The 24,305-nt window shown below is 43.8% G+C and overlaps 1 protein-coding gene across 1 annotated transcript; it reads right to left on the bottom strand.

The window, feature by feature from the left end:
- Window positions 1-14,551: 14,551 nt before the first annotated feature.
- ube2z (ubiquitin-conjugating enzyme E2Z) lies at window positions 14,552-23,907 on the bottom strand. Its single transcript, XM_085453369.1, has 7 exons — window positions 22,969-23,907; window positions 20,951-21,023; window positions 20,224-20,411; window positions 18,926-19,037; window positions 18,732-18,844; window positions 18,526-18,616; window positions 14,552-18,338 (listed from the first exon to the last, which is right to left on the bottom strand). Exons 1-7 carry the CDS (start codon window positions 23,418-23,420, stop codon window positions 18,156-18,158), a joined length of 1,212 nt encoding a protein of 403 aa, XP_085309495.1. The 5' UTR covers window positions 23,421-23,907; the 3' UTR covers window positions 14,552-18,155.
- Between the last annotated feature and the right edge of the window lie 398 nt (window positions 23,908-24,305).

Raw genomic sequence — 24,305 nt, 5'->3', positions numbered from 1 at the left:
TACGGGACAGACTTGACTGGGGGAAAGAAGGGGAGAAAGAAAGAGGGAAAGAGAAACAGCTGAGAAGAGGGACGGGGGAGAAGGGCAAAAGACAAAAACCAACAGAACGGGCAGAGTAAAAAAAAATGCATATATCAATCACCTGGATCACCTGCTGAGAAAGAAAAAAGAAAGCAAGCAGAAGAGAACAAGAGTAATAGAATAAACAACATCACAATGATATATGGGAATATGACAGTAAATACTAAATGTTAAACATTATTGTGCAGCACATAAGATCAACAGAACACAGTGTGCTTTGAGGTAGGAGCCAAAAAGGGTGTAGTTTGTGGGTGTGATCACCCGTGTGTACACCTGTGAGCATGGACGCGCTTGTTTTTTGTTTTTTAAAAGGTTCCTTCATGTAATAATCTGCTAGAGGGTGTGGGGGGGCCACAGCCCCGTCCTCCAGGGCGTGAAGCAGGTGTGGAGGAGATCAAAACTCCAGACATCCAGAGGCCCCCAGAACACAAGAGACCAAGGAAGACCAACAGAGGGGCAGCTGCGCCACTGTCCCGGAAAGAGCTGAGGAGAGTCCCAGATGAGGGCTCACTCAGCAGCCGCGGAGCAGAAGCCAGGGGGAGTTGCAGTGACGCGCCCGTGAGCTCCGCCGGCAGCCAGCTGCGCCTGAGTGACCGAGCCCCAGGCCGAGAGGCCGGGGGCACCCCACCTCCGAAGTGGCCCGAGCGAGCCCCAGGCTCCAGGCCCCGATAAGCGGCCGCCAAGGAGTGAGCCGGTGTGTACCTGGACGCCCATCCCCGGACACAAAGAACCACCAACGCACCGATGTCTGAGGGGGTCCGCCACTGGCAGGGGAAGTGGTGGTAGGGGGAGATAGGCCTCCAAACCTTGGAGGGCCTGAGATGTCCCCAGAGAGGTGGCGCCTGACACCCAACCTGACATATAGACACAGACATACAGGCACACACAGATACAAACATCCATTCCCACCCTCATGCTCTCATATGCACTTACTCCACACTCAACCAACGTGGAGACACGATCACACTCCCCAAGCGTACTCTACAAACCGGGTCTAGGTGCCCCCGCCCCTGGAGGGGGGAACTGCACCCAGACCCAGGTGGTGTTTCCCTTTTCCCTGCAGTGGGGGGAGGCAGACCGCCCCGACTCCGCAGCAGCAGGAAGGCTCCACACTCCAGACCGCAGTCGGACGGCCAACTCCTCCTCCTAGTCCTAGCCCCCCTGCTCCAGCAGGTCGCAGAGAACGGGGGTGAGAGAAGACTCCAAACCTCCCTCCACCCGCTCATTGTAGTGTTGATGCATGTGTGTTCTAAGGTGCATTTAAAACCCAGGAGGGTTTTTAATCTTTAATAGGGCTGTCAAACAAACCAACTGCTGTATAATGCCCTCTGCTATCTTGGTTTAATTGGTCATATGACTGCACGTTGGAGTCTATTAGATAGACTGAACTAAAAACCTTTGCTAATTCTGTGTTATTTGCCATAAGGTTTTCAGAGTCATTCATACCAGAGTAACTTGTTAGGGTAATATATATCTTCAATATATACTTTGCTTAACTTTCTACAGGAATGACTATACCATGATTATGTAAAGGTCCAGAGCCTCTCTACATTATCTGAAAAGGATACAGTGCTTCTAACGTCACACAAAACAAAGGTCACTGTTACTGAGGGAGCCGCTGGTGAAGACTGTGAATCCTGTTTGATCCCTGTCATGAGCTTCAGTCCTCCTGATGTTTCTGAGCTGATGTCAACAAAACATCTGGCACAAGACAGCTGTGATGGTCTGAAATAACAGTGTCTGAAATATTCACACCAGCCTGTCTGACATCATCAACCATGCTATGTGTCATTCTTGAGCTTTCATTCTTTGTGCCTTGAGGGGACTGTTGTTGTGATGTGGCGCTATATAAATAAAATAAAATTGAACTGAATTGAAATTCTTACTCTGATACTCCGTTTGAACTTAAGCAAGCTGTCTTGATTATGTCTATATGGCTGTCTATGCATATAGACTTGCAATTTCTATATGCCTAAATTGCTGATGTGAAAGGTTAATTTGATATTTGGGTTACTGTAACAAGTTATGGAATAGGTGAGCCTAATAAAGTGGTTGCTAGACGTATATAGCGTGACTTAACTGGACTATACAGCAGCGGTCCCCAACCTTTTTTGAGCCACGGACCGGTTTATGCCCGACAATATTTTCATGGACCGGCCTTTAAGGTGTTGCGGATAAATACAACAAAATAAAACTAGTACCGGTACCGAAAAAAAGAAGATTTATTTATAACACACGTGAAAAGACCCAGGAAAACCAAGTTAACGATAAAAACGATGACAAAATAACGCTGAAAACCATACATTTCAGACCTGAGCCTCAACTCTCAACGACTCACGGACCGGTACCGGTCCGAGGCCCGGGGGTTGGGGACCGCTGCTATACAGTATTTGATGTTCTCAGATTGTATATAGCGTCTTTGTCTGTTTTCTGATGCTGAGTTTAAAAGTATAATTTTAGCTTTTCTCAATTTCAGCTGTTTGATAAATTTTCCATAAAATCCACCACTTTTCATTTTTGTTTCTGAACATTTTTACTCTAACTTAGACCTACCTTGTTGCAGAACTCTCCAAAGTCAGTTAGGTTTTGAGGAAAAAAACTAAACATTTTGATGACTTCGTCTTTAAAAGGGGGGTGAAAAATATTTAGTCGTTGAGTGAATTAAAGTCTGAATGTATAGAATGAGAAGTGAATATACTGAGTAAAGTCTGAATATATTGAATAAATCTTGAATATACTGAACCAAAGGCTAAATATTTTACATGAAACTTGAATATATTGAATATATTACATATTGAATACACATTGATGTCACTAAGGCTCTTGCACCATCTAGTGTTTTTACTGTTTAAGTCATATAATGTAGTTGCAAGAAGTTGCACTATGAGCCATTCCCCATAGGATCACTTCCTGAAATCCACAGTAATGAGGAACTAATCAACACCCTGGCAAATGTATGTTCTGGCCAGTAACAATGTCCCATATCACACTAACGATGAAGAAATCTTTTCACTGTTTTGTTGTGGAAGACTAAAAAAACCTCTCAGGTTCATGCAACTCCTGCTTTTCAATCTAACATGCCTTCGACATCACAGGCATCCCCCACAATAGTTCCTATTTATAATCTCTGAACTTTTACTCAATAGGGCAAAAGAGATACGAACAGAAATGCATTGAAATTATTGGTGGAAAATTTTCAACTGCTGGAATAAGCGAAGTAAACAAAATATCATGGAGAGGGTTAGTGTGTGCTAGACTGAAAGCATGTGTTTGTGGAGACTAAACTGTAAACAACAATTACTCATTTTTAATTGTGGAAATGGGCTATTTATTAATACTTGAAACTCCGTAAGCTTCATCCGCTAACATTGCATAAAAGCAAAGCACATCATTCAACTGTTACAATACATCTTTCTTCCATCCATCCATCCATCCATTTTCTTCAACGTATCCAGATCAGGGTTGTGGGGGGGCTAGAGCACACCCCAGCTAGGGAGAGAAGCTGTTAGGTTTGTGTTTATACAAACTGGAGCTCTGTATTTTTTTTAATTACATTTAAATAAATGAATTATTATCTCAATATACTTGGCTTAATTCTCACATCATAAAAACCATTCTCACCACTTTTAATGCAGGTCTCAAAGCAGTTAAGGCATTTTCCAATGTGATGTCATGTGTACTACAGACATTACAAAAATCAAAATGTGTTTTCACATTTCTCAAAAGATGAATAATCAGTCAATAAAACTCTGTGATGAATGAATAAAACCTTCCCACCATCTTTAAAAACTTAGTCATTAAAAACATTTAGATTTTTTCCTCAAATATCTAATCAACCTTTCACATTAGCATCAACTCAAAGCATTTAGGCATGTAGACATGTAGTGACATGTGGTGTCCTGTAGCTCAGGAGGTAAAGTGAGCTACAGGACACCACATGTCCTGTAGCCCACCAACCTTCTATTAATCAGAAGGTTGGTGGTTTCCAGTCTTCATGCCAAATATCTTTGGGCAAGATACCAGTCCCAGGGACTAGAAAGAGAGAGCAGATTTCTCCTGTATTGGCTTCCCTTCATTGGCTCCCTGTTAAATCCAGAATAGAATTCAAAATCCTGCTCCTCACATACAAGGTCTTAAATAATCAGGCCCCATCTTATCTTAATGACCTTGTAGTACCATATCACCCTATTAGAGCACTTCGCTCTCACACTGCAGGCTTACTTGTTGTTCCTAGAGTATTTAAAAGTAGAATGGAAGGGAGAGCCTTCAGTTTTCAGGCCCCTCTTCTGTGTTTGGATTCAGGAGACAGACACTATCTCTACTTTTAAGATTAGGCTTCAAACTTTTCTTTTTGCTAAAGCATATAGTTAGGGCTGGACCAGGTGACCCTGAATCCTCCCTTAGTCATGCTGCAATAGACGGAGTCTTCCCAGGGATTCCCATGATGCATTGAGTTTTTTCTTTCCAGTCACCTTTCTCATTCACTATGTGTTAATCGACCTCTCTGCATTGAATCATACCTGTTATTAACCTCCTGTCTCTCTTCCACAGCATGTCTTTATCCTGTCTTCTTTCTTTCACCCCAACCGGTAGCAGCAGATGGCCCTGTCCCTCCCTGAGCCTGGTTCTGCCGGAGGTTCCTTCCTGTTAAAAGGGAGTTTTTCCTTCCCATTGTCGCCACAGTGCTTGCTCATAGGGGGTCTGTAACTGCTCCTGAAGGTTTTTCATGTTTGAAGTAGAATAAAGAGCCACGCTCGCACTGATGTTCAGCCAGTATTTTAATCTTCTTTTCACCAGCAAACACCGTGAAAAACTATGGTGAAATGATCAATGAAAAACACAGATATTACATCAGCAGAACAAAAATTACAATTCAAATAAAACGTACACACAAAGTAAATGCACCGACATACCGTGTGCGCCTTTCTACTGAACATTCATGAGCAATTGTAGTCCATATCGTCCATATTTCCACCTTTACACAAGCCAGCCTTCTCTTTCTGACTCAATCCTTCAGTCTCTGGTGACATGTGCGCTTAATTGAGCATCACCCCAAAGCATGCGCACCACAAAGCGCCACACTCAGGTCCACCAGTAGGCGGCGACAACACAACATGAATCCAGATTAAACACCAAATTTTGAACATTGCAATCACATAATAATTACATTTCAATGCGACGGCTACAGGGTCTAATGATTGCTGGGTTTTTCTCTGTATCTATTATTGTAGAATCTACCTTACAATATAAAGCGTGTTGAGGCGACTGTTGTTGGCGCTATATAAATAAATTGAATTGAATTGAAGTTGCTATGCAATACATCCATCATAGTATGAATGTGTGTGAATGTTAGATCGAAAGCACTTAAGCATAGAAAATAGTACTTGTATGAATGGGTGAATGAGTTATGTTGTATAAAGTGCTTTAAGTGCTCCAGGAGAGTAGAAAAACGCAATATAAGAATCAGGCAATCCATCAGACATGGTCAAGACAGTCTGAAGTTTAAACAGGCATCAGAATTAGGAACAAAATAATTGAAAATTATATTATAGTGTCTAAAATATTCACACCAGTCCAACACTGTGACATCACACATCGCACACCACACCACATTGTTGATGTCAGGTGGACTGGAATATTTTACACACTTGGGTTTACAGGGAATGATCTGAAATGAGAAAATATAAAATATAGCACAGATCCCCGTGGAAGTCGATAATTAACCTATGAGTCAAACCAATGTAAGCACAGTACCTTTAATACCTACGATATGCTATAATCTCTCTAATAAAGTATTATGGTCAAAATTATGGAACGCTGCACTGAGGTCTACTGGAACAAGCACAGAGATGACACAGACTAAAAGTATGTATTTCTATTTGTTGAAAGAAAACCTTTGGCAGGGTGTTACTGTATTTGATTAATATTTAATTGTAAGATGTTACCAAAAAGTTAAACTACTGTTAGTTTTGTTCTTACAGTTGTAATTTCTAAAGAAGTTATCTCAACCATTCCCACTGATAAGACGCAGCTCCATGAATGTTGGTGATGAGATTATCTGGTGTGTTGTTACCCAAGATGTTTACAAAGTTGAATGTTCCATCTCTGGGGACACCCTCACAATGTTGTTGTCACTATTGATTAAAAGGAGTCTTTCTCGAGTGGAACATCTGCCAGTGCCAGTGGCAACATACATGGCTTGTCAATTAGTTCCTCTGCCAGTGTGACACAAATGCCTTCTCTGCTAATAACACCTCCATTTTGCTTAATGGTCCTAGCCAACCCAGTGTATCCATCAGGTCCTACAGGTCTCTCTTTTGTGCATTTTTGTATTTTTTTTTTTTTTTGAGCTACCCTTCCGCTCTTCATATTTTGCTGTGCCCCTAATGCCTTCCTTAAATAGGGTAAAAAACAAAAAAATGTGTGCCCCCTGGAGCCCAAGTGATGGTAAGGTGGGCCATTTATATGGATACGGATATGGAGCGGTGTGGTTCTCATCTTCTCCACCCCCAGCCGCCGGCAGATCTCCCCGAAGACCTTCGATTCAAAGTTACGCCCCTGGTCACTGTGGAGCTCAGCCGGGACCCCAAAACGGGTGAACATCTCCTCCACCAGCTTCTTGGCCGTCGTCGCTGCGCTCTGGTCCGGCACCGCCTAGGCCTCTGGCCACTTCGTGAAATAGTCCATAGCCACCAACACATACCGGTTCCCTGACTCTGTGACAGGGAAAGGCCCTAGGACGGCCACTCCCACTCTTTCCATTGGGGCCCCCACCAGATACTGCTGAAGGGGGGCAGTGGAGCATTGAGTTGGGCCCTTCTGTGCCGTGCAGGTGTCACAGCAGTGCACATGAAGTTCCACATCCCGTCGACAGCCAGGCCAGTAGAACCGTCCCCTGAGACGGCGGAGAGTTTTGGCATTCCCATAGTGGCCGACCCCCACCGAGCCGTGGACAAGCTCGAGCACCTGCAACCGCAGCGACCGAGGCACCAACAGCTGCAGGAGATCTCTGCCCTGACCGGGGGCCCGCCATCTCCGGTACAGGAGGCCGTCGTGGGTCTCCAGGTTGTTGTACTGGGAGTAGTAGGCCTTCACTTCGGGCTCCTGTCCCGACACCCCCGTCCAGTCTGGGCGTTGCGCCGCCTCCAGCCAGGCCCCCACCTGAACCAACGTCACAGTGGCCTCCTGCTCCCGCTTCAGCTGCTGCGTGGTCAATGTGAGCCATCCCCCTCCGCTGACCGCGGCCTGAGCAGTAGCCACCCCCAGCGCTTCCTGGGCCCGCTCCTCCTGTCGCAGACAGTAGCGGCACTCGACGGCCATGCAGGGCCGTCTGGAGAGGGCATCAGCGTTGCCATGCTGTCGACCTGCCCGATGCTGGATCTCAAAGTCGTAGCCCTGAAGGACCTGCAACCAGCGGGCCATCTGACCTTCTGGGTGTTTGAAGTTCAGGAGCCAAGTCAGAGATGCATGGTCAGTGCGCAGGAGAAACTGGCAGCCGTGCAGGTATGGCTGGAAGTGCCGCACCGCCAGCACTACGGCCAGCAGCTCCCGCCGAGTCATGCAGTAGTTCCTCTTGGCTCGCCCCAGAGCACGACTGAAGTACGCCACCACCCGTTCTCCAGCCTCGTCCTGCTGGGAAAGGACCGCCCCGACTCCTACATTGCTAGCATCAGTGTCCACAATGAAAGGTTGCCGGGCGTCGGGATAGGCCAGGACTGGGGCTCTGGTGAGAGCCTCCTTCAGCTGTGCAAAAGCCGCAGCACAGGCATCCCCCCAGCCAAACAGCTGTCCCTTGTCAGTCAGGCGGTGGAGGGGGCTGGCCATCGTCGCGAACCCCTTGATGAACCGACGATAGTAGGAGGCTAGGCCCAGGAAGTTCTTTGACGTTCGAGGGAGTCGGCCAGTCCCGGACCGCAGCCACCTTTGCGGGGTCGGTGGCGATACCTTGAGCGCTGATCACATGGCCCACGAACGTGGTCTCTCTCGCCAACAGCCGGCACTTCGCAGGGTTGAGCCGCAGCCCAGCTCGTCGGATGGCACTGAAGACCTCGCTCAGGTGAGACAGTGCACTGTCGAAGTCACCACCGTGCACCAACAGGTCATCCAGGTACACAACACAGCGGCTGCGAGGGATGTTCACGAGCACCCTCTCCATCAGCCTCTCAAACGTCGCTGGCGCATTGCAGAGCCCAAATGGCATGACCCTGAACTGTTACAGCCCCTGTCCAATGGTGAATGCAGTCTTAGGCCTTGCTTCGGGGGCTAGCTCCACCTGCCAGTAACCGCTGCGTAGGTCGAGGGAGCTGAACCAGCTGGAGCCGGTAACGTAATCTAGGGCCTCGTCGATCCGCGGAAGCGGGTACGAGTCCTTCTTGGTGACTGCATTGAGACAGCGAAAGTCCACGCAGAACCTCGGGCTGCCATCCTTCTTCCCCACCAGAACCACGGGTGCCGCCCATGGGCTATTGGACGGCTCGATCAACCCAGCCGCAGCCATCTCATGGATCTTCTCTTCCGCTACCTGCCATTTTGTGAGGGGCAGCCGGTGTGGGCTTAGACGGATGGGCTGAGCAGAGCCGGTGTCGATGGTGTGCTGGACCAGACTCGTCTGCCTACAGTCTTTGTCACTGGCGGCAAAGATGTCCACATTCTCGTCCATGAGGCACCTCAACCGCTGGCGCTGGTCGACGTTGAGACCTACGCTGCTGCGCTGCCAAAGGTCATCAACAGCCTCGATGGTCTCGGTCGAGTGAGGTTTGTTGGGCTGAGAGGCTGAGGCTGAGGCGAGTGGAGATGACCCGGAGCCACCAGCATCCGAAATCTGCTGAGCGGCAGCTGCCCGACGCCTGTCTCGTGTGGTCCCCTTCGCTCCTTGCTTTTGGCTGTGCTGGAGGGCAAAAGTCTCTGCGCCAAGAGTGATAGCCAGCTTTGCGGTGTCAACGCAGGCCCCCCAGCGGGTCAGCAGATCAAGGCCGATGATGCACTGGTCCTGAATGTCAGCAAGCCAGAAGTTGTGCACCAGCTCCAGATCCTTCACTCGGATCCGCAACGGTTTCTTCCCCCGCATGTCAGTTCTCTCTCCCGTCACTGTCATCAGCTGGGTGTCGGTGGGTGACCAACCCTTCACAAGCAGCCCGGACGTTCCAGGGAGCACACCAGGTCGTATTAGGGAAATGGTAGACCCCGTGTCCACCAGGGCCCAGCATGGCTGTTCCTCAACACAGCAGCTCAGGTAGAGTCCCTTGAGGTGCCCGACTCGGCCCACCACCGTGCATTGTCCTTGGAGGGGGGCAGGAAGCTGGAGCGGTGGTCCCCTCGCTACACCGGTCCCTCCCCGTTTCCCTGAGGCTGCGTAGTTCTGGTCTTCGGGGCAGGTGCTGGGCAGTCACGCGCCACATGGCCAGGCTCATCGCACCGGTAGCAGCGGTTGATCGGTCAACGAGGACGCCTCCGGGGCACCGAGGGTTGCAGCTGGCATATCTCCGCGACCTCCCCCTCCCCGTCGCAGTCTGCAGCTCTGATTTGGGGGTAATTTGGGGGGGCACCTGCTGGTTAGGTCGCGAGGTGAGCACCAGCTCGGTCCTTTCAGCCTCAAGGAGCACCTCACGGAGAGTTTGAGGCATGGCCAGGCGGACGTGTTGGCGTAGTCGCTCTGGAAATGAAGCGCCTTGAGGCGACTTTTGTTGTGATTTGGCGCTATATAAATAAAATTGAATTTAATTGAATTGAAAAAGTCCTCGCAGAAAAGCATGCAAGCTAAGCTCCTCATGGGCTGCTGCTGGGAACTCCAGGTAGCCACGATGAGCGTACAGCAAGCAAAGGCGCCCAGGCTCTCCCCCGGCCGACGGCTCCGGTTGGTCAGCTGCTCCCTGCTTTGATCAGTGGAGTGCCGCTGCCCGAATCGCCTCTCGAGTGCCATGGTGAGGGCCTGGAGCTCATGCTGCTCTGCCGGGGCTAGGTCAAGGAGTACCTGCAGTGCATCTCCTTCCAATGCTAGTGCTAGGTGTGTGGCAGCCTCTTCATCGCTCCAGCCACTATGCCTCACGGCTAGCCGGACTTGTGAGAGGTAGGGCTCTAGCGGGGTTAGCCCGTTGTATAGCCCGGTACCTTAGCTGGCGTGGTAGGCATAACTGCTCGCGGTTGGGGACACGGTGTGTGGGTCGACAGAGGTAGCCCATGAAGTATTGCCCTAGCGTCTGTCCCCCGTCGGGGGATTTACATGGCCGCTCGCTTCCTCTCTCTTCAATCACCAGCTTCCCAAGCAGTGAATGCTCTCCTCGAATGCTTGCTCCAGTCTCGGAATGTCTCTCTCCATTACGGCGAGGGTGAGCAATCCCACTTCTGACACCAATGTGGCGAGCTCAGACAAGGAGGAGACGGAGGTATCGTTTGGTCTTGCTTCCCGTGAGCTAGCCAGGGAGCACAGCCGTTTATTAACACAGGCAGACCAGCACACCACAACAACAACAAAAAAAGGCGCTCTCTCACCCGGAAACACACAGTCGCAGAGAGAGCGTCACCTGTAACCATGACAACAGAACAACAAAACATAACTGTCAAAACAAAACCCCGAACAGCCCTGACCCGCTACAGTATTTAGAAAAAAAGCATGGCTTATATACAGTGTTGGGGAGTAACGGAATACATGTACCGCCGTTACGTATTTAAAATACTAAATATGAGTAACTGTATTCCGTTATAGGTACCGTTTAAAAAGGTGGTATTTAGAATACATTTACTTTGTTGAAATAAATGGATTACACGGCGGTACATTCCTGTTTCATATTGTGGCGGGTCATCACTTGCTACTGAAAACAAGAAGGGGCGGGTCTGGCAAAGTTTTGCCAGGGGGGCCAGGTAGGGCATTAACAGGGAAAGGGGGGCACAAAGAAATACTTTTCTTTCTTATTCTCATTTAAAATGTCTAGCTTTTAAAAAATACTTATCTGAATCTTACAACAAACAATTGATAGACTGTTTTGATGGCATATATACCATCAAAACAGTGTACATCACTGTCACAACAGCATTTGTTTTCATTCAAAGGCTTTATGATTTTTCCTATAATGGCGGGCCGGTCTCTAATCAAAATGCCCGGGCCGATTTTTTGTCCCAGTCCAGCCCTGTATGCAGTTCATCTGCAGTCTAGTGTTACCTACATCTTCCTACTCGGAAGGCAGAATTTCCGAGTTCTGAGTACAATTGAAAGCACCACGACTGCAGTTTTCATTTTGGATGTTTTTCTTTCCCCAAGCCTTGTCTGTCCTGTGTGTAGCAAGTGAAAATAAAATTTAAAAAAAAAAGAAGAAGAAGAAGAAACAATGCCCATGTTTAGAAAAAAAAAAAGTGGTCCTAACGGTGCGTTCACACTGATAGACGTGACCAGAGCGTCAGGTTTACATGTAAAGTCAATGGAGAAGCGCGATGACACGCAACTGGGGGTCCCGCGAAAATTCAGAAGCAGATTTGCGTCACGAAAACGTGCGAATAAAAATATGCGCGTCAGTTTGTGTGGTGAATTTTGTGCATTCGCACGTATCGCATCTACCGCTTGAGTTGGAAACATTTGAACTCCAGCGTCAATTCGCGCAGCGACAACCAATCAGGAGCCTGGTGACGTGGCTCTGACCTAGTTCAAAGGGGCAGGTCCAGCCAAAGCCCTTCATTCTTCATTCAATATGGAGGAAAGGCTAATAAACGCGGTTGCAGACCACCCGGAGCTGTACGACATTGTTACGGCCCGGCTCTGCTAGGCGACAGAGGATATAACATAAATGAGCTCAGAGGCAGGAGGGTTAGATAAAAAGAAAAACAGAAGATTTATTACTACAACTGAAAACCGTTAGTGAAACAACTCACTAGGCAATGGGGTGTTTTAAACAAACGAAAAAACCTCATATATTCAAATAACACTAGTGGAACACAAATCATCTAAAAATCAGTAACTAATTACTGATTACTTCCCCAAAAAAGTAATCCCGTTACTTTACTGATTACTTATTTTCAAAAGTAATTAATTGCTTAGTTACTTAGTTACTTAGTTGCTTTTTAAAAACACGATTTACAACCTGAAGAGGTGATAAAGCGATAGATCTTTCAGCCCAATTCTACTTTTTCTACATAATCCATCATACAAAATGTAATCAAATGGAAAAGTCACTTTTTTTAACTTGTTTTATCAGTTTTAATCTTTTAACTTTATGCATCAAGCAAAAATTTAATTATATGCAACATTCTCTGACTTGAATAAATTAGTTTAACATTTAAACCTATTTTCTACACATTCCAGCACATAAAATAAAATATTTTTTGTGTTTACACTCAGTCTTTCAAATAGATGCAAGTAAAACACAGCAGAAAATAAATAAAGTCAAAGACTCAGCGGTCCTGTTGCTCTATTTTCACCTGTAAAGCAGGACTGCGGTAGGCGGAGGTTTACCCTGGTGCAGGTGTGCCGTGGTCAGTTGAAGAATCCGCAAGTTTCTCTATGAATTTCCCATTACGTGGTAGCGCACTCAGTGCTTGCTTGGAAGTTTAGGGTTTTTTTTCGCTGTAAAAAGAAGTTTTCTTCCCATGCACGATGGACGCTAATGTTTTTAGTCAGTACTTCCACGCTTTAAACGCTGCACGCTCATACTCTCTCCCACAATCGATATGTGATCCATTATTGATCTGCACACAGCTGTTGTCACTAACGGCGCACTCGCTTACGTCACTGTCGTGAGACATTCTCGCAAAAAATCACGGTTTTAGTAACGCAGTAACGCAGCGTTAGTAACGGTAATCTAATTACCGTTTTTGCAATAGTAATCCCTTACTTTACTCGTTACTTGAAAAAAGCAATCAGATTACAGTTACTGCCCATCTCTGCTGGTGACCCCTGTTATAGAGTCTGACAGCTGCAGGGATTATATACAAATATTCAACTGATTCTATACCAGAATTAAACCAGGTCTAAATAAAAAAAAAATTAATGTCTTTATAAGATAGACCTTCTCAGTATCACTACAAAGATTACCAACAGTGGTCCTCACACCACAGTTTGATATCAGCAAACACCGAGAAAATACATTGATATGACACCACAGCCATGCTATCATTGCAAACACTGATAACATAGCATAAATCGAATTAAATCAGGACTTGATGAGACCTTCTGAGTATCACTAGAAAAATTATAAACAGTCGTCTCCATACCACAGTTTGCTATCAGTAAACACCGACGGCATTTACTGATAGCATACCACAGCCATGTTTTCAGTGTATAAACGGATAGTTTCACATATATTAGCACAGGCATCAATAAAGGACTACTGTATTAAACACTTTTAGTAACCTCAGGCAGACGGACAGGTGCTCTGCAGGTGGGATTGAGCTCCTGTAGTTGGTGTCTAGGCAGGCGATGCTTGGACCAACGCGGGACAGCAGTTCCTTAAATTGGGCGAGGGAAAGTGGCCGTCATCCAGATGCAGCTCCAGGAGCAAGTGGTGAAACTCACCAAACTGCTCACGCTTCTGGAGGACCTGATGGACCCAGGTACAGCGAGGACGTCCTTTACGCCGTTGCTCTGCTCTCCACAGTAAATAGAGAAGGGAGACTCTCTCTTCCAACGCTAGATCGACAGCTGCCATCTTGCAAACATACCGTCTGGCACTACTTCCTCCCACATTTCCGCTTGTAATAATTCGCGTTGGACGCGCATCGAGGTGCGAATGTGCACGCGTCAAGCTAGGGGCATCTGGCGCGTTTTGGTTGCGTCTATCGCGTTTGGTGTGAACACACCGTTATAGTTCTTGTTACATGTGCTAACATGGAGGAGGCAAAGTTTGTGACCTGTACAGCCAGAAACCAATGGGTGATAAAAAATGTTGGGCACCCATGTTTTCTACAGTCATTGCAAAAGACTTTAATCCTGGACCCTCAGATTCAACCTGATGTTCTAACATCTGAGCTACCCAAGACCTGCAAATCAGTTCATAGGTGTAATTTGCTAAGAACATTCCTTAAAAAAGGCAGTTTCTGTGAGATTGCAAGCCTTGATGCTCTGGAAGTTTCATTTGTATGAATTCATCACATCAATATTTATGTTGTAAATGTTTTTTTACCTTTTACAGGTTAGGAAATATTGCAAAGTGACTGGTAACATTATTTTATTCACACAAAACATCATCATACCTGAATATTCTTTCCTGCACAGGACATCTATGGCTATATGCAAAGAATAAGTTAAAAAATCGAGTAAACACAGGTGTTTTCAGTGGATAGTTCTACCTTTGAATGAACTAAGACATTATGGAGATCCTTTACTTTTACGAACTTCTGTGATTTGGTTTTTCCTTGACAAAAAAGATGGTGTTGGAGTCCAAACTCGAGTTATGTAAGAAAACAGGGAGTTCACATCTAACCACATTCATTAAAACAATAAAATAAAACCAAATTTAGGGAACAACAACAAAAAAGACCAGTCATATGCATCAGGACTGAACAGCACTTTATTCTATGCTTTTCCAACACTTCTGCACAATATCACCATGCTCAAGACCTGTTGTGAATCCAGGCATTTTTGAACCACAAAAAACACTTTAAGCACAGCACAAGCAAACAAGGATATAATCCCTGTTGTTCCTTTCAGGGCATGTTGAATTGAACATTTTGGCAATCACAAAACTTTGCTAGAAGCAGCTTCTCATAACCATTCGATAACAAAAAGGAATGCCCTATGTTAGAAATGCCATTATGGCAATCAAACAAGAGTCTGACACAAAGCTGAGGGCAGAAACTGACTCCATCAACACTGCAATTAAACACAAACTCTGTAGGACAATGGAAGGCAGAAGATAGTCAAAACACTATAATGTTTTAGTCTAGAGAGATGAATATGAGAGAATGGCCATATGATTTTCTTTCTCCTTGATGATGAGACTCGATCATGAATGTCTGTTAGCTTAGCACAAGCTAGGAAACATGTAGCATAGCTCTGTCCCAATATCATATCCAGTATACTCAGAGCTATTAATGCCCAGATAAATCATGAATGGATTTTATGAAAGTTAGATATTCTCTTAATGGGTGAACTTGTTTTTTCTTCCTTATGATTACAAGCTAAATATCCTACCTACCACCATTCTGTATGATGAAAATGTACAAATGCAGTCTGGTTTGGGGATTCCAATCACAACATTTTAGTTGCTCAGACAGTAAGATGCAGTTGGGAATACATTGCATATAAAAGGTGGACACAGCTGCCCTGATGGTACCCACTGGTTTTGGGCATAAGATTATTAAAGCTAGCAAGCTGCTTAGCAAGCTGCATCCATAACCTGTGCAAGTGCAATGCTTATTAGTACCAAATAAGAGCCCGAGAAAACAAAGTTTTAAAGAAAATACTAGAATTTCAAACACCCACTTCTTGGATGGCCTGTCCCACAAAGCAGGTGATATTATTTGTCAGATAAATTTCAAGCCCTAAAAGACAAATGCAGGGGAAAGTTCCAATTCAATTCAATTTTATTTATATAGTGCCAAATCACAACAAAAGTCGCCTCAAGGCCTCCAGTGACTAGCATTAGCAGAGGTGATGCCTCAGAGATGCCCTTAACTTCATGCTTCTACAGAATCCAGCACTTTGCCACAGCTCCAAGTTGTGTTCATTTTTAAAACCTGAAGGCTGCAGCTTGATTGTGACAAATAGTTCCACCTACATTTTATGTAGGTTTATGTAGCAATTAAATTAGAAAACACAGTTTTTTTAGTTACAGAAGTGCTGATAACCTTTTAGTCATTACATCTCCACTCGAAGAAAGTGTGACTTGCAACTTTTCCGTTAAGCTAAGCTGCAGGTGGCTTAAGTGTAAGTGATTTTTAATTCTTGTGGATGTGTTGTATTTGACACATTAATGCATGTTCATGTATTGCATGTGAATTTCACCCTAACATTGGAATTTAACTATAACATTACATTTTAACCAGTAGTTGCTGCCTCCACAGTGACAAAAATGATCAGTATCGTTGGGAAAAAGAAAAAAAAAAAACTTGATTAAAGCAAATATTGCTTTATTGAACAATGGAAATGGCTATCAAAGGAAAGGTTTTGGTAAGAATTTGAGCAATGAAATGAAACAGCATCTTTGTAGCAATCGTGTTGATGTAAAAGTACACATTTACCACAGTCAGAAAAACAACTTCACAAGTTTACTCATGGGACAGCTTAAGAGCACAATGCACCTTCTCATTCAACTCAAAGAACTTTCAAAAATCGCATTTTATTTTTTTTAGTGCCATCAACTTATATGCAGCAGGCACAATGACAAAGGATATCAATATCATTCCTCTTCTTCAGAGCAGATCTTAAAGAGTTAAACTGAAGCTATTACAAGCTGCAGTCATTGAAGTGAAAAACAACTGGGTATCGTTAATGTTACAATAGTTTGTTTTCTTGCCAAGTTGTAATGTGGGTCTAAGTCCTGATACAAACATGGCCTACAGAAAAACACCAATAAACTGTTTACCAGGATGAAGGTGCTCATCTGAAGCATCATTACATTGACCTAATGATGTCCTGAAATGAAGGCTTTTCCGCCACCACACACACATTTCTTTCAGTGCAAATATGAGTATTGTATAAAGACAGAAGGAAAAATCTCAGCATGTCAACCAAGCATTTTCCTCCTCTCTCTGTGCCCCTTTGTTTCCCCAAGAGAAAACCCTCTCATTGAGTTCAGAGCATAAGCAGCAACACCTGTCACTTTAGTACCTTGTGATTGTGTAACTCCAATGGTGCCGTGACTGTCATTTATTGGTGAAAAGCAGAAACCTGAAATAACAAATGAATATTAGTTCACTGCGACAGCTACCTTCAAGGGTTGGATAATGGAGAAACAACTACCAAAGCATAGAAAAAGCCTGAGAAGAACAAACTGGTTGGGTTAATTCACTGTCCATACAAGAACAGAGTTTTGTATTCCTTCCATTAATTTCCCTGAATTAAAGTTAATCTAGTGAAAGTGTGAGACAATTTGGTTTGAAAAATTGACTGATTAAAAACAAAAAAAAAACAAACCCCAGCTAGGATTACAAATAATGCATCGTACATATTTTAAGGTATTGTTAGTCTGATGTCTGATTACAGCAAAGAAAAATAACAAAAAGGCATAATGATGTTAATGGAATTAAAATGTCTCCTTCTCTAAGCACCAATTCAACAGGACAATTAGAGCTGAAAGCTAAACAGAACTTTTTGTAGAGGCTAATACACAAGAAATATTGTAGAAATCCAGAGCTGCTGAATTTTATTTTATTTTATTTTTTTTATTTTTTTTTTTTGTGGCCTGACTGAAGAAACAATTGATGTTAAGTCTGGAAGAGGTCTGGCATGGCTTTACACTTAGAGGAGACAAGGCACTGACTCACAAATCCACTGCAGTCACTTTCTCCATCTTCCGCGTTACACAGGATAACTTTGCCTTCCCTCTTGAAATCAAAGACGGGGAGCACCTTCTTTGATCTTACCCTGCTTCAACCAAATCAGGCCAATCATCCTGACATTCCCAGGATAAGGTCCTTTGATTTTGCTTAAACCAGCTCCAAGCTTCAGGCCTCCTCTTCACAGGTCCCTAACAGACAGTATTTCATTGGTGTGGAAAAGATAGAAAACATGTTTGTGCTTGGGGATCAAAGTGGAACATCATAGAAGGTTCAAGCCGTCACTATAACCTTTTCTTTTCACAAGTATCCAGAATGTCAAATTGAGCTTTTAGAGTCGCAGATCAAAATGGTAACTGGCTAGCTACAAGTAGCACAAATCCAAAGCTGCAGGTCAAGCTTTCCAGCACTTGGCTTGCAGATTGCTGTTTTTTTTTTGTTTTTTTTATTATTTTCAGCAAAAAGGAACCACCTCTTCTTTAGTTTTCTGTATTATTTATACAATAGATACTCGATTCCAATCGTATTCCCAAGAAAGACTCACATCGTCTTCCGTGATGTTGCTCCGATGCAGCAAAAGAAACAAAGATACACAAAAAAAACAGTTCTCTTGTCTTTAGTTTTCGGCTACAAGTCTAGCACTGTCCAAGAAGTCAGGGCTGTGAGCTGCCCTGACTGTCGGGGTCTGTCCCTGAAGAGCTGGTGTCTGAGTCCGAGTCGTTGTCATTGTGGTTATCCTCTGCCAGGTTTTTCTCTCGCAGTCGTCTGTGGGTTGCGCCGAGACGAGCCAACAAGCCCTGGTAGTCGAAACGGCCACGCTTCTCCCCAAATGGGTCCTGGAAAAAGGCAACGTCATGTTTGGAAGAGGAAAAGATTGCCATTTATAATCTTTACTTTCCCGGCTCACACAGTGCTGTCACAAAGTCATGTGATATTGCATTATTGACATTAAGAATGATTTTATACTGAAAGCACTGTTTGATTAGACAAAAATAATCCAACAGAAAAAAAATAAATACTCACCTGCATGTTCTGCCCCTGCAGATGCAATCTCTCTTTGCAAACGCCCTCGTAGAAATCATAGTATTCAAGGAAGGACTTCTCCATCACACTCCTAAAAATAAACACATTCACACACTTGATACATTTAGTTAACAGCTAGAAAACAAAGATGGAATGCAAGTGATAAAGGAAAATAGAAAGAAGAAAAATAAAAATAAGGATCTCACAACAAAGCTTCAGGACAAAGAACTTTTCCCTCCAGCATGTCACACACAGCCACTCTCATGGTTTCATGGCGGATGCACTCATTGTAATTCTTACTGTCCCCTGGGTGACGCTCCTGTGAAACAGAATGACAAGGTGTGATGGATTGGTGGCGACATAAAACTCTCATATATCTATATCTCTTTGTTGACTGTACCTGTTCAAAGCCAGGTTCATTGTGATAGGGGTTCTCCGTCATCAGAGACTGGATTGAGATGAGCACAGATGAGATACTCTGAGCTGGACTCCATGCCGGCCCTGTCCATGTCCTACACGCAAAGATCACAGAAACAGTTTGTTGCATTCTTACAATGGGTTCTTGCATAATTTAAAAAAAATAATCTAAATCATTGATGTAAAATGACTTATTTTAAGACCTAAAAATTATGAATCACAAATAAAGTTGTAAATTTTTGATAACATATATTTACAAACAAACCGTGGACATCTGACTAGTTTTAAATTAATAACATGTATTCCTCACTGTGAGGATCTATTTCTTTTTATTATTAATGTGTAAAGGTCAGTGTTCTAATTATGTTCACCATGTCTGGTGAACATAATTAGAGTGAAATTGCATGACCAATAGTGGGAGAGAGAGAAAGCATTTCCTTTGTAGGATCTTTTCAGTTTTCAGTCACACTTTAAAAGAAAGAGAAAAAGTCCATCTAATGCAGGGGTGGGCAACTCCAGGCCTCGAGGGCCGGTGTCCTGCAGGTTTTAGCTGTATCCTTGATCCAACACAGCTGATTCAAATGGCTAAATTACGTCCACAACATGTTTTGTAGTTCTTTAGAGGCCTGGTAATGAACTAATCATTTGATTCAGGTGTGTTGACCCAGAGTGAGATCTAAAACCTGCAGGACACCGGCCCTCGAGGCCTGGAGTTGCCCATCCATGATCTAATGGCTCAGACCAAGGATTTGTCCACTGTCACAAACAGACAATATCCAGCTTTTTGTCTCAAGTGTCTGACCAATAATATTGGACTAGCACATGCCTAATGTACGAGTATTCGACAGACAACAATCCCTACAAATAAGTATTTTAAGTGTTTTTCCTTTTCCTTTTAGATTTTGGGTTGCTAGTTAGACAAAACAAGGCATTCTGAGATATTACTTTGAACATCGAGTTTTAACTATAACTAATTCGAGGTTTTGCTAGTTTACTCACTGATCACTTGCTGGTCTAAAAATAACCTCTGCATTGGGCAATGTTTTTGTTTGGGCATTTTTGCTTATTTTCCTCAATCTTTAAAAAAAAAAAAAAAAAAAAAAAAAAATTGTATCCCATGTAGAGTGCAAATTGAATATGTTGACCCAGACTTTTTCCTTTTTTTTTTTTTTTTTTTAAATAGGCTGCTTATGGCCCAGCTGATGAACAGAAACGTATGCAGTGAACATGGTAATTCTTCATGAGTTCCCTTGGAGACTAAAGTTAGAAACCATGACTCACCCCAGGATGCTGAGGCATACTTTGCCATTGCGGTAGAAGTTGGGATTGAAACGGACAGTGTTGTGCCCAGTGGTGATGAGCTTGACCCGTGGTGGATGAATTGGATAGTCAGGGGGACAGCGGAACAGGAAGAGGAAGAAGCCACCCTCATATGGCGTGTCAAATGGCCCTGTGATCAGGGCATGGATCTGAAGTCATGAGGCACAGGAGTGGGATTAAAGGATGAGAGAAAGACAGGATGGGGATTCATAAGGTGGTCTAAAACGATGTCTATAGGCAGAGAGGAATGCTAGGAAAGAACAGACCAATTAGCAAAGAAATTTAATCTAGAAAACAAATGACTCGTGCTGAGTCATTATCAATTTTTTTGACTCTGATCTAAAGGTTTTTCTCCATTAGTAAATGGTTGCTGTCAGCACCGGTACAACTCCAGTTGAATGGAAAACACCACTGAGGTAGTCACAGTTTAAAGGACTCTTCACTTCGCTGTTTTGCACTTTTTACAGCTATACCACTTCTTTCATTTTTTATTTTTTTATATACAGCGCCAAATCACAACAACAGTCGTCTCAATGTGCTTTCAGTACTCCAGAGGAAGTCCAGTGCTGATCCTGATTTCCATCAAGCCCAGGAATAAGAAGCCTAGTGAAATCTGATTGGCTATCAAGTTAACATGTTAATGATGTCAAAGGTTGGTAAATCTTTCAGACTGTACTTTGCCTTTTACCTTGGTCATGTCCTGAGGATCAGGGACCACGAACATCCCTGGTGGAGGTTCCTTGTAGATTGACATGATATCCCTACAGACAAAATAAACAGATGAGGTTTGTGAAACACTGAAAACTGGAGAGAGAACCCACAAAGAAATATGCCCCTAAACATTCCAGCAATCCACTAGTAAAACAGTATGTCCTGGAGGTGAAGGATCTTAATATTTTCAGAAATCTATTATAAAAAATACATTTAAGTACAGTACTGAACTCTAAAGTTGCTCTAATGTGAATTTTTCGAACATACTAACGCAGTCATTAAAAAAAAAAACCAAAAAACTACCATAGTCAAGTTGGCAATTACATGCAGTGTGTTTCTGATAATACAGCAATTAACAGCGATAAACTGCATCATACAACCAGCTGAGTCGAGTCCTCTCGACTTGTAACAAAGACTCATTCAGACTGATACCAACATGTTGGCAGTCTGTTTGCATTTATATATTAGACAGGAATTATTTACCAGAGTTGTCATGATACTAGAATTTCCAGAAAAAGACTCAAAGGAAACAAGAATGTTCAAGCTATCCAGCTGCTTAAACAGGTAAATTAAGTGAAATAGTACATTTCATTAATTTGGGTCAAGTGATTCCTCAATAACTTTATTTTTTGTTTATTAAGCAACAAATTAATGACATGTTAAAAATCAAAGAAGTGTGTTCATGTATGTGTGGGTCAAACTAAAGCAACATCTTTAAACATAGGCTGAGTGCACTATCGTCTAAAATACTGCTCAAAGGGATTTCAACATACCCAGGGTATCTCTCAGTTTTCTGGATTTGTTTACCGTAAGATTGGTAATCGCAATAAGCCGTCTCAAAAATCAGGTTATCAACTTGCAAAGTTAAGCCAAAGTTTTCCCTGCATGTTTGTGTAAACCAGGTGGTGTTGGCAACATCTTATCTAAAACAGGAGTTTCAAAGGCCATATGACTCTTATTCCACAGAAAACAATCCCTATAAATGCCACCAATTCAATCAACAATATTATTAGATGATGATAAAATTGTGATAACAAAAATATATAAAAAGCATTGAAATTATACCAGTAACCAACAACTGCGAAGAAGACACATGGTTAATGCTGCAGAAAATTATTAATCTGGTTATTTAACACACAAAGCCCTATAAATAAACTTTTAAATTACAGTTAATTATTTATCACTGAGTGCACTCTCAGTGCTGGTGTTTATTTCTGAGGTGATGGCTACACATTAGAGCTCTGAAACTTTGAACTAGTCCCACTTAAAAACCCAGGCTTAGTTTAAAACGGCAAAACATGCCACAAATAAAAGACTGAGTGAAAATGTGGTGGTTTCAGAAAGTTTTAGTTTTTATTCTTTCAGCTACAGACACAGGGGTGTTGAAGGGTTTGAAGCAGAGCAGTTTAAGTAGTGTTAAGATCATTAATCCTTCTAGAACAATAAAATTGCTGTAAAACTCTCTGCTTCTAACATAAAAAAATAAAATAAAATAAAACCATGGAATAAAGCTGTATCTAAGAATCTATATTTATTACTGATGCTCATCAGTGAAAGCCAAAGACTTTACACGCTATTAAAACAAAACAACAACAACTTCAGACCCTCTGTGTGACCTTCTAGGGAATGGTCAATTTTCTCGATAACAGATTCCTCAGAAGGCAACGATTTAACACCTGCTGGTCTCTAATCTCGAACTTGACCTGCTCTGGGGGAGGTTAAATTCACATCATAAATTACCATGGCGACAAATTCTGGTACGAAGTTAACCCGAAAACAGATAGTGAACAGAAGAGCCAAGGTTAACCCTGTAGTTACCTGGGTCAGACGAAATCTCGCTTCTTATTACAGACCTCTAGTTTCCCAAATGTCTCCGTCAAATGTGACGTTTTAGATGCTGTTAAAAACTTTACGGAAAGATTTCACTTTCGATTGCAGGTCTAGATTACGTAAATATGCCCACCTCCGTCAGAGTTCTGTGTTTCCTAGAATTACCTCTTTATCCTCAGGATGCACTGCTGGGAAGCTTTTTCGTTGTCCCAATCCGTGCTAAGAGTTGGGTCCCAGGAAGTGGCATTGATTTGAGATAGGAGGCCCGCTCCTGCCGCCCCTAGCCCAACACCGGGGAGAGGCGAGGAGGCATGCAATGTGGGAGACACGGCCACGACTGGTGGTGAAGAGCCGGGAGTCAATGTGTTCCCAAAACTGACCGGGGTAGCAGTGACAGCGGACATAGGGGCCACCACAGCTGTTAGGCCACTCTGCGCGGCGACAGCAAGAGGCGGAGAGGTCGGGTTGGAGCTGGAGTGCACACCGCCAGTTGCCGACATTCCCACCGACAGAGAGTTAGACAAAATCGGAAGCTGTGAGGCTCCGCTCCCCTGTCCCGTAGTAACGTCTAAGCCTAGGGCACTGCTGCTGGACTCATCTCCAAAGCTGTCCGCCATGGCCCACAAGCTAACAAGCTACAGTAAACCCGTTGGTGTTGAGTAATTTATATTTTTCTCCCGCGCAGCATTGACAGTAGAGTTTCAAGTTACCTGCTTCCTTTGTTGCCCAACGCAGATCAGACAGCAAAGAAACCGGGCAGAGGCGAGGCCAGAAAGCAAGGCAATTCTTCCCAAGACATAATGGATATTTATCGTTAGCTTGACTGTTAGCTTTACCCCCAGGCCTCCAAAAAACTGCTCGGTCTTCAGCAAAATTGCCACGTCACAGTGTTACGGTTACTACTGCCCTCTGGATACTGGTTCAAACCATTAAATCCCCAGAACATTTGGTTTATTACCAACCACATCCCTACCAGTCTTTTACCATCGCAACTTTAGGAGCTTGTATTTGTCACCAGTTAAGAACACGGAAATAATAAAGCCACGGCACATCCGGGCAAAAGTTTTCAAAGTAAAATTCCTGAAAACAATAATACAAAACAACAACAACAACCCACCATCATTTCAGCTTTTGCAGCTAGCGTTTAAGCAAGGCCCAGCTCAAAACTTCCAAAACAATGGGAAGTTATTGTGCCCTCACAATCAACTGACGGTAAAGTGAGCCGTCATTTGTGAGCCGCGGTCAAGCCAGCCGCCTCCTATCCGCCGCATAAATTTCCTTGCGCTTTTACACCAGTCTTTACGGTAGCGCCTTTTCGCTTTATATCCTGATTGAAAGCCTAGACTCGCGCACACACGCACGCGCGTGAACAGTCACACGCACGCGCGTGAACAGTCACACGCACTCGCGCACACAAATTACAATGGAACAGCCATCGTGACAGTCTGGTTGCATATTCAAAAATTCATTAAAAATCATTCTTAAAAGTTGATGCCAAGCTT

The sequence above is a fragment of the Copadichromis virginalis genome, linkage group LG4, assembly GCF_057382275.1.
Source record: "Copadichromis virginalis isolate Kocher_CV1m ecotype Utaka linkage group LG4, C_Virginalis_male_GT1.1, whole genome shotgun sequence".
Lineage (NCBI taxonomy): Eukaryota > Metazoa > Chordata > Actinopteri > Cichliformes > Cichlidae > Copadichromis > Copadichromis virginalis.
The sequence above is the reverse complement of the archived record's forward strand: the minus strand, read 5'-3'. Positions and strand labels throughout refer to the sequence as shown.

Coding starts and splice junctions, on each gene's coding strand:
- ube2z (XM_085453369.1), bottom strand. CDS start 23,420: ATGGCGGACAGCTTTGGAGATGAGTCCAGCAGCAGTGCCCTAGGCTTA. Junction 21,024..22,968: donor TGCATCCTGAGGATAAAGAG/GTAATTCTAGGA, acceptor TTTTGTCTGTAG/GGATATCATGTCAATCTACA. Junction 19,038..20,223: donor GTATGCCTCAGCATCCTGGG/GTGAGTCATGGT, acceptor CTTTGCGTGTAG/GACATGGACAGGGCCGGCAT.